The sequence below is a fragment of the Rhinatrema bivittatum genome, chromosome 9 (assembly GCF_901001135.1).
Source record: "Rhinatrema bivittatum chromosome 9, aRhiBiv1.1, whole genome shotgun sequence".
Lineage (NCBI taxonomy): Eukaryota > Metazoa > Chordata > Amphibia > Gymnophiona > Rhinatrematidae > Rhinatrema > Rhinatrema bivittatum.
This window is the reverse complement of record NC_042623.1, coordinates 83,436,420-83,453,748: the sequence shown is the minus strand read 5'-3', so window position 1 is coordinate 83,453,748 and position 17,329 is coordinate 83,436,420. Positions and strand designations below refer to the sequence as shown.

Below are 17,329 nucleotides of genomic sequence, written 5' to 3'. Positions count from 1 at the left end.
AGAGCTACTCCCCTGCTCCTTACAATTTTGGTATCCCAGAGACACTTGAGAATATGAATCAAGGCAGAAATCTAGTTAAATTTATTTTCACAATTTACCTGTTCCTTATGGGTCAGGAGCAGCCTATGTGCATTAACTTAAGAACGCTACATTGTCTGTCATGCAGGTGAAAGTACATGCAGTGTTCCACCTGATTCAGCAAGAGAATAAATGGTGTTTTACTTGCTGGTGGCATGAAAGCATGCATGGTATTGCATCTGCAGCAACTGCTACATGTGTTGTGGGTATGGATGGGTTACAGTGTGAAAGGATGCACAATGTTACACCTGCTCTCAGAGGAATGCTGAGGAAATGGTGTGAAAGTAGGACTGTTGTTACACATGCTGCAATAGCTGTCTAGTAGCCAGACAGTGTGAAAGTATATGTGCACTTCACGGGAGCTCTGTATCCACCTCCAAGGGAGAGAAGGTGCCTACATAGATACTGTTTCTCCTCCCCCCCCCATCATTTTTATGGGCATTTCTACTCATATATTATGTAACAGTAACTTGTATTGGAATGATGGAATAAGCTTTAATCATCTTCAGAATCAATGAAATCCGTCTTTCAGCAAAACAAATGATTCAAGAGAAATACAAGATTTTATGAAATAGATAATATTGATGCAAATTGATAAAACCAGAAAGAAAGTGAAAAATCAAATGCATGTCTTAATCAAGTATGAAAAAGCAAAGTAATAACAGTAACTGAATAGTTAAATGAGTATAATTTCATTTCATAAACATTCACCGTCTGCACAAGCTGCTCTGATAATCTATCATTTTCATTTTTATGTATTCTAATGCAGTATTTAAATTTACTTCTCTAAAATAGCTATGCAAAAGGAAGGAACCCATCAGCTGGAATAAATTACCGGTACTCTAGAAAAATAAGAATAAAACATTGGCTTCCATATTCAAGAACAGCTTGGGTTCTTTGATTCTAATTTTCAGATTTAACGTTTGGTGGTTTTAGCTTAGCATGTGGACTGGTTTACATATGTTATATTACAAAAATAAAACATTTGATAAGTATGCAACATAAAAAATGGGAAGTTGTACATCGTAAAATGTAAACAATTTCCAAAAGTGTTCTTTATATTGAGTGCAAATTTCCAAAATATGTTTGTACTTGTTAGAGTGTTATTTTGTGTGTGTGTGTGTGAGTGTGTGTGTGTATGAGAGCAGGAAAGAGAAAAATAGGTAGATTTTGTGTGCATGTGTGTGAGACAGAAGGGCCAGAGTTATGTTGTATTTGTATACTGTCTTCCTCAGACACAGACCAAGTCAAAGTGGTTCACAATGACACAAAACATGATTTACCAAGTCTGCAGATGGATTACTTCAATCTGCACCTAGTAGGTTAGTTAGCAACTAACAATATCTTTCCTTTCATTCCTATCTTTTGGATGTTCTTTGGACAAGTCGGAGGCTCTGTGTTTTCCTGTGAGAGAGGGGGACTGTGTGTGTCTGGGCATATGTGTAAAACGGAAACTTTGTGTGTGTATGTTTTTGAGAGATAGCTTGAATTTGTTTGCATGTATTAATGACAGACATGCTGTCAATGTGTGTGGGTGTGGGCACATGAATGTATATTATGCAGGATAGGCAGAACTATGCCTTGAGATGCCCTTGATATTGTGGGCACCAGGCCTGGCTTGCTGCACAGGGTAGTAAGAATGCTGTGGGGTTTAGTTAGAGCCATTGGGGAGGGTCCCTGCTGTCCTTGGATTTCAAACCATGTGGGGGTCTGTGTTTGGGTCCTGATTGGTGGTATCCCAGGGCAGCAGGGTGAGGTAGTAATAATTACCATGGGAGCTGGTATAAGAGGCGGTGAGTAAGACCATAGCCTGCCTTTATGCCATTCCAGCTGGTACTGCCCAATGTGATAGCTCGCTGGATTGGACGCTGAAGGATGCACTGGAATCAGCCACTGTCATGCATTCAGGCCTTATTGAAAAAAGTGAGTCTGGCCTGAGGTGTTATTTATTCACCTTGGGGGTGGGGTGGGGGAATGATTTGGGAGTCATGGTCCTGCCAGCAACTACTGGATGCGGTTAGGAAAGATATATCCATGATAATAGTGTGGCTACTGCATACAGTCATTTGCTGGCCAGGCATCATTCCAAGGCCGGCTTGCATGGGACAGCAGAGGTGGGGGGTCACAGTCTGGCTAAAGTTAATCAGCAAATTGGTTCTTGGATGCATGCTCAAAGGGGCAGGCAATTCAAGCATGTATGGTCTTGGGATGTTGGCAAAGGTTTATACGGATGGGATGGGGTTCATCTATCTAACGTGGGACAGGATCTTTTCGATAATACTGTTCAGGAGGCCTTGGAGGATGTGCTGCATTTGGAATCATAGGCTGTATCTTTGGGGGTGGCGGTATTGCCCGAGCAGTTTGGGGTAGGATACTGTTGTGGGATCAGCCAGGTGGGCTGGAGATCTTGACAGTGGCTATTCCTAGTGGATCTGATGCGATTGGGTTCAGTCACTTTGTTGTGGGACTCCTTACTGGGTCACAGTCGGGGTATCCTGGGGGGCGGCAGTGTGCTCCTGGTGAATGCAGGCTGGGTGGCCTGGGGGGTGGGGCATCTTGCTGGGGGTGAGGCAGATGACCACTAAGGCAGTTGTAAATGTTAAAGGTGGGGCTGTGGTGAAATTATTGGTGTATTAACAAAGCTGTGGCCTATTTTTTGTTTCCAATCTTGTTGTGCAGAATCTCATTTCAGGGGATGGTAATTGTAAAGAGGGTCAGTGCGAGGGGGGCTTTCCATTGCTTTACAAGCATAAATAATCAGAAAAATAGGCACTTATATAAGCTCAAGTGCTGCATATGCACCTCACTTGACATTAATATCTATTTTTCTGATGCTGCAGAACATAGGTGCAACTTCGGTGCATAAATTTGAAAGTTACTGTCAGAGGCCAATTTTCAGCCTCCCTGTAGTGTTCCTAGGTCCATAGGCATAAAGTATTCCTCAGCACTTCTTATAAAGATTGCCAAAACAGAACCAGGAAAAAGTTGGAAGGAGACAACTATGCTAAAACAGGACACTAATAGCTTCCCTCTGCATTTCCTAGGCTCGGTGTCTAGTAAAAGTGAGAGCAGCTTCAGTCCACAGTGACCAGGTTTGTCTTACCTTTCTGTCAATCATGATGAGCATCAAAGAAACAGAGACTATCAGGCCGATACAGTTGGAGTGCACTGTTAACCCTCTACTGGACGCGCGTTTTCCCTTACCCCTTATTCAGTAAGGGGCCGAAAACGCGCGTCCAATCCGCCGAACCTAATAGTGCCCGCAACATGCAAATGCATGTTGATGGCCCTATTAGGTATTCCTGCGCGATACAGAAAGTAAAATATGCAGCCAAGCCGCACATTTTACTTTCAGAAATTAGCGCCTACCCAAAGATAGGCGCTAATTTCTTTGGGCACCGGGAAAGTAAAAACTGCTTTTCTGTGCACCCTCTGACTTAATATCATGGTGATATTAAGTCGGAGGTCCCGAAACTTTACAAAAGTAACAAAAAAAATTTTTTTTTTATTTTGAAGTCGGCCGGCGGCTGTTGGGCCGAAAACCGGACGCTCAATTTTGCCGGCATCCAGTTTCCGAGCCCGTGGCTGTCAATGGGCTCGAGAACAGACGCCGGCAAAATTGAGCGTCGGCTGTCAAACCCGCTGACAGCCACCACTCTGGTCCAAAAGGAGGCGCTAGGGATGCGCTAGTGTCCCTAGTGCCTCCTTTCGCCCGTTTTTACCAGCGGGCCTCATTTAAATACAGAATTGCGTGCACAGGAGAGTGGCCTGTGCGCGTGCCGGGAGAGCAGGCGTTCGCCCGCTCTCCTGCGGACTTTACTGAATCGGCCCGTATGAATGCCAAACCAATATAGTCTGAACAGTCTCCCCGCCCATCGTGATTCCTAGACCTTAGTTAATTACAGATTTAACCCTGCATTCCCTACTAAAGTTGATTCTCTGTGCACATCCCATATCGTTTTCAATTTGGTAACTTATTTTGCACCCATCTTCTCCTTTCCAGGAGGCTGTTTAATTTACCCTTTACTTTTTTTCCATTTCTTTGTGTGTGCTATTACAGAGTGAAACCTCCTCCAACCTTTTGTTGTTCTTAGTGTAGTAAGATATCAGATAAAGGAGTGGTTTTCTATTTCTGTATTTTCTTCTCCTTGTTTATCACAGTGCCATGCTGGGGATCTCCACAAGGAATCAAGTAATCAGAATCAATGATGTAAGAAGTTGGCTCTTTTTCATATTTTAAGAACCGTGTTACAAAGCTAAAAGAAGGAAGTTGAATCTCCAATCCCTGTAACACCACAAATTAAAAAAAAAAAAAGAAAACTGAAGGGAAATTGACCAGTGGTGTGCCATAGGGATCATCAGTGCTAGGTCCGGTCCTCTTCAATTTCTTTATAAGTAACCCTACCGAACGAGAAGGGAAATGAAAGCCCTGTGCATGGTTTCGCTCTCATGACCGAACCCAGCTCCTCCCTGTGCCCTTTATGCCTCAAGTAAAAAGTGCCTATGCTAATAACAGCCTGGATATTACTTTTACCTGCAGTGAGGGAGGGGGCACAATTTTCCAGTGGGCCGCTTTTTGCAGGTGAACAGCTGTTTACCTGCATAAGAAAAGTTTGGAAATTGTCCTCCATGTGGCTAAATTTAAAAAAGTGAAGCCTGCTAAAAGTGTGGAGTAGTAAGCCAAGACACTTAAAATAACTTGTCTTGTATTTCTATGCCTTCCTTCAAAATGTGTAATCTTTACATGAACATTGAGAAAACTAATAGCTTTACCTCTTTTATTTATCTAATCGGACATTCGGTTCCTAAATTTCTTTATCAGCTGTAATGAGTTGTTGTTCTTTTATCTTGGGGGGGGGGGGGGAAGGGGGCACATGTAGACTAACCTAAAGAATACAATCATTCTTTGGTATAATTGGTGACTGGGTTATTCAATCTGCTTTCTGTATTTTCAGTGAAAAGTGTCCCTGATGAATAGAGATTCTCTTAATGGAGTTACTACTCTGTGATAAAGAATAACATGATTCATATTCATCTGGCAGTACTACTGAACACGAGTCTATCGTAAATGAGTCTTAATATTTGTCCAGAAATGTTATCTATAAGCCACTGTGCAAAAGAGAAATTCAAAAGGATTTTTCCAAGAGCATCGAATTTGCTCCAGTGTAATTCAATCCTTTAAAAAGGATTGCTTGATATTTATACCCTTGTCTTGCAGGAACAAGTTAGCTCTAGAGAAGGATTGCTAGGAAGCTTTAGGGAGAATGTTTTTCCTTCCATTCCCCTGATTCAAGTGTTTCATCTAGTTTGGACATGATGGAGATGCTGCTAGACCAGGCCAGGAAATAGACTGTGAGTGCTAACTCCGGCTCAGCATTGACTGATGATGTCATCTGGGTGTAAGTTACAGGGAGCACTGCACACGGAGGACTGGCAGGAGGCTCGGCACTGGCTGATGATGTCATCTGGGCGTAAGTTACAGGGAGCACTGCACATGGAGGACTGGCAGGAGGCTCGGCACTGACTGATGATGTCATCTGGGTGTAAGTTACAGGGAGCACTCCACATGGAGGACTGGCAAGAGGCTCAGCACTGACTGATGATGTCATCTGGGTGTAATTAACAGGGAGCACTGCACATGGAGGACTAGCTCGGCACTGGCTGATGATGTCATCTGGGCGTAAGATACAGGGAACACTGCACATGGAGGACTGGCAGGAGGTGTTTCCAGTGGTAGACACTGGGATGCTGAAAAGAGAAATAGCCTGCCAGGATTCATAAAGTGGAGGCTTAGTTTCTTGCCTTTATACCTGCAAAAATACTGAAACATCTATTGGTCCTGAAATCCAGCAGAACTGACAAATGGACTTTAATCTGGACTGGTTTCAGGAATTCACTCTGTATGAAATTTGCTACTTGTACCTCTTTTTCCAGCCAAGTATCCATTTTTTAACACATATTCCAAAATTCTCCAACTATGTAAATTTAAACTATAAGGGGCACAGTAGGAGAAATTCAGAATATACTTGGCTGGGAAAAATGGAAAGAAGTTCAAGAAGCAAATTTCTTCCAAGGTGAATTCCTAAGGCCAGAAAATGTACTCTCAATATCCTGCATTTTCCCATTTAGTAAAAATATTTGACCCATAATGGGTATAAGTGCTTTATGGGCAGAGCAAGAACAGCTAATGGCCTCTCCTGTTTGTTCTTCCATTCTGCTTTTTAGACAGTTTGAATGTTCAGGAGTGGAGATTTTTAGCAAAATTTCTTTTATGATATGGGTTCGGGATCAGCACCATTCTCCATAGGACATGCACTCCTCCCACATCTCACTTAGGCCTAGAGTCATCAAATCACAGTAAATAATAAAGCTGTAATATAGTGCCTTTGTGGGCCACAATAAGAAGATGGATGTGGTTAGGGAAATTAAAGACATACTACACCATGTATGTAATTATTGTGACGTATGATACTCTATTGTGTTGCACTATTATGCCATTATTTTTTTTGTTTATATAAATATATATACACCAGCTTCCTACAGCTGCCTCTTTGAGGGTGTGTCAGGCATTGGAGAGATAGGACAGGAGGTGAGTTGGTTAGCAGGAGTTTAGGAGCTTTTTCTATTTAAAGATGGCGTTGGCCATCCAGTGCTCCTACCATGTGACAGGGGCTGGCCAATGGCACGGATACCCTGTCACAAGGTAAGGGCAAAGAGCCATCGGCGCCATTTTTATTAGCACAGCCGACGGCCCGAGAGCAGGAGATCGCTCCCCGCGTCCACACTGGACCACCAGGTAATTTTAAAACATTTTGGGGGGGGGGGGGGTCGGGAGGGTCGGGCCAGACGATAAAAATTATAAGATTTGAATCGGAACCAGAACCGAACCGATTCCAGTTCCGATTCACATCTCTATAGGATAAGGTCTATCTCCTACCAGCAATCAGACTCTGCAGATTTTCTAGATACCTACATAAAGCAGGACAATGTGACTAGCCACAAGTTGGACAGGCAAAGGCCCTTGCTACACCTTGACATCTCAGTATTTCCCCATGTTGACCTGTGACATGTCAGGGTAGGTTAATAGCTTCAAACGCAGCTTTGCCTTGGGTTCAATTAGGTGAACCTCTTTTTCTTTCACATGTGAGTGCTATTCTCATCCCTAAATAAACTCGGACCTATACATTTCAGAGGTGATTTTCTACACCATGTGAAGGCATGACACCGTCCTATTCCCATTCAAAGTTTCAGATAGATCTGCGTCCTTCAATATCCTCCCTGCGCAGCTAACATAAAGATCATGACAAACCAAGGGCCAAAATTCTTACTATTTGTCCATGAGATTTGACTGCTTTCTTATACAGGTGTAGCAGGGCCCAGCTGGGCACGGTCGTGTGCAACCCTATGATATATGCTAGCTTGCAATGACCTGTGATGGCCACAATATTGTGCCTTCCAAAACGCTCTACGTGAAGGCTTTCTATATGAGCACTCCAATGTCAGTAGTGCCTCAGAAACTGATGATATACCAAACTAAAACACAAATGTATCACTATTGAGGGATCAAAAAATAAACTCAATCAATTCTAATGTATCAACTCACTTATCCATACTTTATTTGTTAATTTGATTTTTTGACTAAAGAACGCACATACAGTGCTATATTGATCAACCTAGTTATTTATATTTGTTATTTAAAAACAAAACAAAAATTATTTCAAAGAGAAAAAACAATTTTTTTCGATGGAGTGGAAAGTTTCATGTTTTTTTATTCACATTACCCCACGGTAATGGTGTGTTCATTTTTTAATCATTAACAATCCACCTCCAACCACTTTTTTTTATATATAGAGTGTGCCAAAATATCAAAAAAGAGTCAAAGTTCTAATCAGAAAAATATACTCTTTCATTCAATTTCATCAAAATGATTTTTTTTTAATATTAAATCTATGCATTCAAGCACCTCTTTTAGCTTCAATTGTTCTCTAAATTTTATGACAATGCTGCAACATTCAAAGCCGACATGAATTTAAATTGTTACCGTCCTCCCGATGGGGCCACATTTCAGATCATCAAGGTCTTTCCTCAGGGGATGTTAATATCTTCAATCCATCGTTTTACTTGTCCACTTAATTCAGCGCATTGTAACTCATATGCAAATCTTTTTTCGGTTTGAATTCCAAGCTATTCCAGATGTCATCAACAGCCATCACTGATGCACTTACACTGCTTCAACCAATTCAAATAGTCCAATCTCAAACATTCACTTGATGTCAATACGTCATGTATTCATTATACTAAAACAGAACAATCCAGTTCTTCATTTAAACCCCCCCAGTGTCTGCAATTTTAAGGTAAAAATCCAAAACGCCTCCCGATAGTTTAATGTCTGTACTCTATCACCCCCCCTCGATGACATCTTTACATGATCGAGAATAGTCCATTTCAACTGCATGAAACTTTGATTATATTATATACAATGCTGTACTATGGGAGCCATGAATTGTTCATTCTTTAGGCAAGATTTTATGTTTATTCAATCGAATCCGCATTGTACGGACCATCCGTCCCACATACATTTTCGGGCAAGTACAAATTAAAGCATAAACTATAAATGTAGATGTACAATCAGTCCGTGAATTCTGTGATACTCTATATTTAGTGACCGGGTTGACCCAATATTCCACACATACCAGGAGATACATGCATGGCCGGGCCATTTTGAAAATGTGCTTGGCTCGGCCACGCACATATCTCCTGGGATTTCCGCACGCCAGGTTTTAAAATTGTATCCCTACATGGGTTGTTTGAGAGGCTGTCTTACATAAATAAATTGGGTAACATTTTGCTTGACTTAATTAAATTGTTTGAACAAGACTTTCTTCGTTTTGGATAAATAAAATGTTTCAAAACAGCAGAAACTTCTAATGCCACCCAATACTTAAAATAAGAATTTTAAAAACTCCTCTTTATACCTGGGATCTTCTGATTTTCAGTTACCCTGAGATTGTAGTGGATTGGGAGAAGGAGGGCTGAACAAACTATCTTCTCTGTCTCATAGGCACACACACACAAGCAGGCTCCCCATCCCTCACTCTCATAGGCACACACACAAGCAGAACCCCACTCTCTCTCTCTCACACACACAGGTACACACACAAAGTCCCAATCTCTTTCTCTCAGAGGCAAACACACAAGCAGGTTCCCAAACTCTCCCTCTCTCACACTTACACACAGACATGCTCACACACACAAGCTCTCTCTCATGGTCTCTTTCCCCTATATCTTCTTGTATGTTCTTTCTCACTCCCTGGGATGTGAAAGATACTACAGCTGTCTCCTTGGACCCATGCACCATCACACACACTAGGGATGTGAATCGTTTTAGGACGATTAAAATTATCGTCCGATAATTTTAATATCGTCTTAAACCGTTATGGAACACAATACAATAGAGATTCTAACGATTTATCGTTATAAATCGTTAGAATCGTGAGCCGGCACACTAAAACCCCCTAAAACCCACCCCCGACCCTTTAAATTAAATCCCCCACCCTCCCGAACCCCCCCCAAATGACTTAAATAACCTGCGGGTCCAGCGGCGGTCCGGAACGGCAGCAGTCCGGAACGGGCTCCTGCTCCTGAATCTTGTTGTCTTCAGCCGGCGCCATTTTCCAAAATGGCGCCAAAAAATGGCGGCGGCCATAGATGAACACGATTGGACGGCAGGAGATCCTTCCGGACCCCCGCTGGACTTTTGGCAAGTCTCGTGGGGGTCAGGAGGCCCCCCACAAGCTGGCCAAAAGTTCCTGGAGGTCCAGCGGGGGTCAGGGAGCGATTTCCCGCCGCGAATCGTTTTCGTACGGAAAATGGCGCCGGCCATATGCGTATGGCCGGCGCCATTTTCCGTATGGAAAATGGCGCCGGCAGGAGATCGACTGCAGGAGGTCGTTCAGCGAGGGTTCCGGCGCCTCGCTGAACAACCTCCTGCAGTCGATCTCCTGCCGGCGCCATTTTCCGTACGAAAACGATTCGCGGCGGGAAATCACTCCCTGACCCCCGCTGGACCTCCAGGAACTTTTGGCCAGCTTGTGGGGGGCCTCCTGACCCCCATGAGACTTGCCAAAAGTCCAGCGGGGGTCCGGAAGGACCTCCTGCTGTCCAATCGTGTTCGTCTATGGCCGCCGCCATTTTTCGGCGCCATTTTGGAAAATGGCGCCGGCTGAAGACAACAAGATTCAGGAGCAGGAGCCCGTTCCGGACCGCTGCCGTTCCGGACCGCCGCTGGACCCGCAGGTTATTTAAGTCATTTGGGGGGGGTTCGGGAGGGTGGGGGATTTAATTTAAAGGGTCGGGGGTGGGTTTTAGGGGGTTTTAATGTGCTGGTTTTTAGATTTTTAGATTTTTAGATTTTTCACGATTTTTCACGATTTTTCACGATATTTTACCCCCCCAAACGGCAACAATACGATTCCCTCCCCCTCCCAGCCGAAATCGATCGTTAAGACGATCGAGGACACGATTCACATCCCTAACACACACATACACAAGCTCTCACATATGCTATTGCTTATGCTTACACACCAAACTTTCACATATGCTAATGCTCTCTAACCCACAAACTTTCAGCACATGCTATTGCTCACAAACTCACTACTGCTCACACTCACTCACACAACCTCTCACACTCTCTCCCACCTGAATGAAGCATTTTGCCATCGACCCTTTGCCCTGCCATCGATGCCACAGCCACCTCTCTTCCATCACATGGATTGATCTTTTCTCTTTGGCCAAGTGGCTTGGGCCTGACACGGCAACATTCTCTCTTTGGCCGTGCAGCCCAGGCCCAACACAGCCTGGGCCCCGATATGGCAACGTTTTTGCCTTTAGCTGCAATAGCCCGGATGCAATCGGGAACCTTCTTTCTTCAGCCGCTTGGCTCGGGTCTGATGCAGCAGCCTTCTCTTCAGCCACACAGCTGGTTCCAATGCAGCAATCTTCTGTCTTCAGTCACGGGGCCGAGGCCCCCTCAGCAGCTTTCTTTCTTCGACCCGGGCCCAACCGGGATTGAAAAAAATATAGCAGGGCTGCTGATACTCTGGGCATGGGCCCCATACAACTGCTGCTAACGACCCTCCTGCTGCACTGAAACACTTCTGTAGGAGAAATAAGGGAGACCATGGCGGCACTGCATGGATCTTGCTTCTGCAGCACACTGGCATACTGTGGCACAGTAGTTGAGAAGCTCTGCACTAGTTTACTCCTCCACACCCACTGTGATTTAACTTCAACATGCCCACAGCTGCCCAGTTTTCAACAGAAGTTACTGTACAGTATAGACCACAAAATTGTATCCTAATGAAAGTACCATGTAAAGTAACAATTTTTAAGGGGCCTCCAGAAATCTCCCACTTTTCAATGGTTTGCGCTGTATAAAGAGAGTTTAATTTTCATCAGTGCCCATTAGGCTAAACTTTGCATGTACAATGTAACCTGAATTCTTAAAGCAGATGTACTATATATGCTAAAGTCTGCTTTGAAATTTAGGGGCGGATTTTAAAAGGGTTATGAGCGTAAATCCTCAGGATTTATGCGCGTAACTGCTTCTGTGCACGCCAAGCCTATTTTGCATAGGCCCAGCGGTGCACACAAAGCCCTGGGACGTGCGTATATCCCGGGGCTTTGTGAAAGGGGCGGGGCAGGGGCGGGACTGAGGCCTCCAGCACAGCGGCCGTGCTGGGGGATCACGCGCCGGCAGCTGGCCAGTGCACGCAAGTTACGCCTGACAGATTCAGGTGTAATTTACGAAATAAAAGTAGAGGGGAATTTAGGTAGGGTTGGGTGGCGGGTTAGATAAGGAAAGAGAGGGGAAGGTGGGGAGGCGAAGGAAAGTTCCCTCCGAGGCTGCTCCGATTTCGGAGCGGCCTCAGAGGGAATGGGGAAAGCCATTGGGGCGCCCCTAGGGCTCGGCACGCACAAGGTGCACTTGTGTGTACCCCTTGCATGCGCCGACCCCGGATTTTATAACATACGCGCGCCTGCGCATGCATGTTATAAAATCGTGCGTACATTTGTGCGCGCCGGGTAGCACACACAAATGTAGGCCACGCACGTAGGTTTAAAAATCTGGCCCCAAGTGTGTATGTGTGTGCAATGGTGTGCAGTATGTGCACACACAGTTTCACCTTCTTGATTTACAGAAAATCAAAAGTATGCTTGTAAATAGTTTCCTCAATTCTATTCCCTGGAACCCCTCTATCTACTGCACATAGAAGTATGCATGGAATCACTTCTATGCATACAGTCTTACGGGCACAATGCTCCGGGCAATTTTCAAAAGTCTATTTGCACATAAAACCACGTGTCATGCATATAAATCCCTTTGAATATCAGGCATTAAATTATTATTTGGAGGACTGCTCAGAAAAAAAAATATTCATTAAACATGAACAATGAAGATTTAGGTAACAAAGCAATGCATCATTGAAATCCACTTCTACATAGATGAGATGAATCAGAATCTAACCTTCGATAAGTGGAAATCAGGAACATAATGTATTCTGATAGTCATAGTTCATGTCAAATTCAACAAGGCTTATGTGAATGTTTTCATTAAGCTTTGCTTTGTTTTATGAACAGAATGTAACTTCTCAAAATTTATTTTATTTCTCAAATTGAACCTTCAAATACAGAGATGCCTTTTTTTCCCACCACATGCTCTTTCAGTTCCTATCTGTCCTCCAGGCTTAATTTCAATATATTCCACTCCCTTCTCTACCGCATTTGTCAGAAATGATTGTACCACTTTGGGACCAAAAATAAGGATTTTAGATCATCATTACATATGAAACACCTACCACATCACAACATTCCTAGGTTACAAATTTCCATTCAGGTTGTACATATAATTATTATCTATATAATTCCATATATTACACAGTATAGTGGGACAGATTACCACATTTTATTGTATTTGCTGGAAGTCCTTGTTCCCACAGAAATTCAAGGAAAGTTTAAATACATTATATCTCAGTGACCCTAAAACAAAATATATTAATAGGGATGCAACTAATAGTATATATGTGTGTGCCTCTATGTGAGTGTATAGAAGAGAGGACCAAAATACAGCAGTTCAAGAACAAAATGTATGAGTTTACCATGTTAAGTTTCTCAAGGTGATATGAAAGACTATACCTACTATAAATATAATATGAAAAAGGTTGAATAAAATTGAATGAAATGCTATATATGAAGCTAATAGGTAGGTTCCACAAGATCCAAACTAATAAAAAAAAGATTGAAAAACATGCATTTAATAATATAGGAAAAAGAAGAAAAAAAAAGTGGCAATAAAAGAGACTTCTTAGTCTCCACAGCATAAGTCTACACAGGGAAATTGCCTCAGTGAGCTGAAAACCCTTGAACAGGATTGGATAATCCAGAATTTAAAAGTGTAAGTATTATTAATGAATAATTACAAATATGCAGAATTTGTACATTTCACTCATCCATTCACTGGAAAGAGTGAATTTTTTGGGGGGCAGATGAGGTGTCACCATCATTGGCTTTGATGAGGGACCAGCACGAGCAGGCTGTATCTTTGGCCCCAGTCAGGGACTGGAAGATGAGGGCTGTGTCTTCAACCCTAATCAGAGCTTGCAAGGACATAAAAGGGTTGTAGCAGGTGGGACGGGAGTAGTGTAGGAGAAAGATTCAGTTGCAGAGGGGTGATAGAGAGCTGAAGAGAGAGAGAGTGGGTCAATAGAAGAATAGAGTGAGGGGTATGAATGAATAAAGTGGAAAGTGTCGGGGGGTGGAGGGGGGAGGAGAAAGAGGAATGCATAGGGGTGGCCAATGGGGGATGAACTAATCAGGGAAGAAATGCACTCACTATGTATTGCTGCATCTACAGAAGGACATATTGAATGCAATTCCGCCCTGGCAAGTAAGTCCTGGTGGAAGTTTTCAATCTCTTCAACTGTGGATAAAGCTAGCCTTCTAAGGTATGAGGCAAGTGATAAGCATCCAATGGTGTTTTGAAGAACCTGCTCTTTATAAAGATAAAAAGCAGACATTTCTATTCTTTGGGCTTGGATAAGCATGTTGCATGATGATTGTAAGCTTGTTCTCTAAAAAAAAATGTATTTTATTAAAAAAAACAAAAAAACAATATTAATAGATTAAGAATGGGAGCGCCATAACCTAGGAATTTTGCTTCAGATTTTGCTTTAAGATTCATGACAGCTCGTTGCCACATTTGCCCTATCTTAAACCAATACTTCTGGACCAGTAAAAACCAGTTCCTTACATTTAGATGAAGTTTGTTTGTCCAGTGTCCAATAACTTTATATTCTGCTGTTTTGTTGGTTATTTGATACTGGTAAATATCATAACGTCCAGGTGCATCCCCATTTTCATTGAAAATAACTGGTGTTCCAGCACTCCCTGTAAGAAGTCAGGAAAGGTTTATTAGAATTGAACTATTTCTCAAAATATTTTTCAGAATTTCTGATTTCATTTGTTCCACATGCACAATTTTGAAATACTTAATGTTTTCTAGCTTATTCATGTTCTAAGAAACAAGAAAAATATAATTTACTATTATGCACAGTGGCATAAAATAATTTATCAAGCTTCATAAAAATTACATTCGGAAGGACATAACCTGAAAGCTCACTGTGGAGAATAAGAAAAATAATTCTGTGACTTCTATTAACATCAACAATAAAAGAATACATTCAGTTTGATATTGCACTTGAAAGCAGTTGAAGAAAACTAGACATATCCCATAATGGACCCTGCCTGCAATTTTTTTCAATAAAAAGTGAGGAAAGAACAGCTCTTCACCTTCATTAATCCTTCCACTTCCTGAAACATGGAGACATTTATATGAATCCATGGGAAGACAGATAAGCAAGAGATGGCCAAACCGGGGACAATACCAGCTGCGTGCATTCAGGGCCTTCAAGGGACTTCATGAATCCCCAAAAGACTCAGCAAGAGGAGTTGCATGCTGCTGAATTATGCGCACGAGAACGTGGCAGGAGCATGAGGATGACTGGAAAACCAGACAGCCAGTCAGCAGTGCTATAAGGATGAATTGGCCTAACGGGGGGTTTCAGGTATGTCCCGGTGGGCTAGTCCAGCACCAATCCCGTAATTGGAGCTTCTGCAACCAACACCAGCTGTATAGCAGCTCTTCTCTACAGCAGGAGCATCTCACCAAGCCTTTCCACTTATTCTTCCCTGATTGTGCCCACCACAGTAGTGGCAGAGGCTTTCTGAGCCTATTTCCTGGCTCAGACTCCCACCCCCAACAGCATGATAATGGCAGGAAATATTCCCGCCTTCCTTTACACTGGCCCTCCCTCTGCTGGCGAGAGGCAGTTTGCAGACTCTCTCCCTTCTGTCTCACAGCCAGCTGAATGCCTCTCAGCTCCCTCAGCTCTCCTGTGTTGCCAGACAGCCTCATCCTCTGGCCATGGGAAAAAAATAAATAAAATAAATGCATCAAGGCCTTCCAGCCCGCTAATCTTCCCACACTTAAAGGGCCATCTTCTCACTCTTAAGCCCACCCAGACCCTGCTCTCTTAGGGCCCAGCCTGGATTTCCCTCACCATCAATGCAAGTAAAAACTTTGAGGTTGATATTTAAAAGTCATTTAGACTGATAACTGAAAAGCTATCTCTCTAAATTGCTACCCAGCGATATTCATCACCTTATGCGACTAAATTCTAGTCGCATAATGAATTATGCAGCTAGAATTTAGCCACATAAGTCGGGGGTATTCCGGGGGCGGGCAGGAAGTGGTTTATGGGTGGAGCATCTAATTGTGATATTTGGAGTTAGCCGCTTAGCCTATGTTGTTAACTCTGGTCGGGGTAAAGGGATGTTCTAAAGTTAGCCAGTTAGACAAAACTGGCTAATTAGCCGAGCCTCACAGAGGCAGAAAATGGACCTTTTTTTTTTTTTTTTTTACTTTTTTACAGGATGAGAAGTAGAAGAGTGAGCATATATGTGAGCATGACTAAGTGTGTGAGTGTGTCAGTGAGCATGTGTGTGTGAGAGCGTGACTGAGATTATGTGTTTGCATCAGTGAGCATGCATGTGAGGGTGATGTTGGGCTTGCATGCTAAGTGCATTTTAAAAGCTGCCCATATACTCACATATCTCCCACTGTGCGCACAAATGAAACATTTTCAAAAAAGGGCATGGCATGGTCATAGTCTGGGTGTGGCATAGGCATTCCAGAATTTTTACCTGAAATTTGCTCGTAAATAGTTGCACGCACTGGCGCGCTCCAGGATCCACTGCCACCTAACTTTACTTCTCCTATGGATGACGTGTAAGTAATAAAACAAATAAAAACCTAGGCAGATCATCAGGGTTTTAAAGGTCGGTGTTAACAGGGAGGAAAGAAGGCTATTAAATTAGGGGGGTAGGCAAACCTATCCCTTAACTGGGCGAACTGGGAACAAACTGGTTTTAGTGGTAATGGCATCTGCACATATCCCTTTTAAAATTCTCCCACTTATGTGGTAGAAACAGGATTTGTGCATACAGGCACAACCAGTTAAAACTGAGTGCACATGTGCAAGCGACCAGGCTATTTTATAAAATGCACACATATATGTATGTTAGCTATTCAAATACCTGTGACCCTGGGCACAGGCCAACAAAAGCATGCACCTGAACGCCAGTATGAAAGTTACTATCCCTGTATATTAGAGAGTGTGTGTATATAAGAGAAAGAGAGAGAAAAGAAAACGTTTATATAGGTCCCCCATTCCTGACAAATTCATTACAATCTCAGGATGACTGGAATCAAAAGTTCCCAGGATTAGGGAGCAGGAGATATTTTTATCCTTATTACTTAGGAATGTTCATTTGTATTTTCTTTTTCTGTGCACACTAATTTTTTTAGTGTGCATTAAATCAAATTAGTGCACACAAAATGTGATTTAATGTGCACTAACTCAATTTAGTGCATACTAAAATGAAAATGAAGTGAAAAAAAAATAAAACAAAATGAAAAATACAAATGAAACAAACAAAAAAAAACAAAACAAAAGTTTTCTGGCTACACATCCTTATTATTAGTTTTAATTATAGGGTGGCATTTGATGTCTGCTGTTTTGAAATATTTTGTTGGCGTTTGGGACATTTTTAAAAAAAATTGTATATGTTTTTAATTATTAGATGGTTGTCTGAGGATAAAGGGAAGAAGTAAAGAGGATGCACATGAGAAAGG

General features: G+C 42.6%; 1 protein-coding gene across 4 annotated transcripts in view; it reads right to left on the bottom strand.

Moving 5' to 3' along the window:
- Positions 1-17,329, bottom strand: part of GRM8 (glutamate metabotropic receptor 8) — a 1,288,815-nt gene that overhangs the window by 264,793 nt on the left and 1,006,693 nt on the right. For all 4 annotated transcript variants that reach the window (XM_029616204.1, XM_029616205.1, XM_029616207.1 and 1 more), the window contains exon 7: positions 14,387-14,523. In XM_029616204.1, coding sequence (XP_029472064.1) covers positions 14,387-14,523 — 137 coding nt within the window. The remainder of the gene's footprint in view (positions 1-14,386; positions 14,524-17,329) is intronic.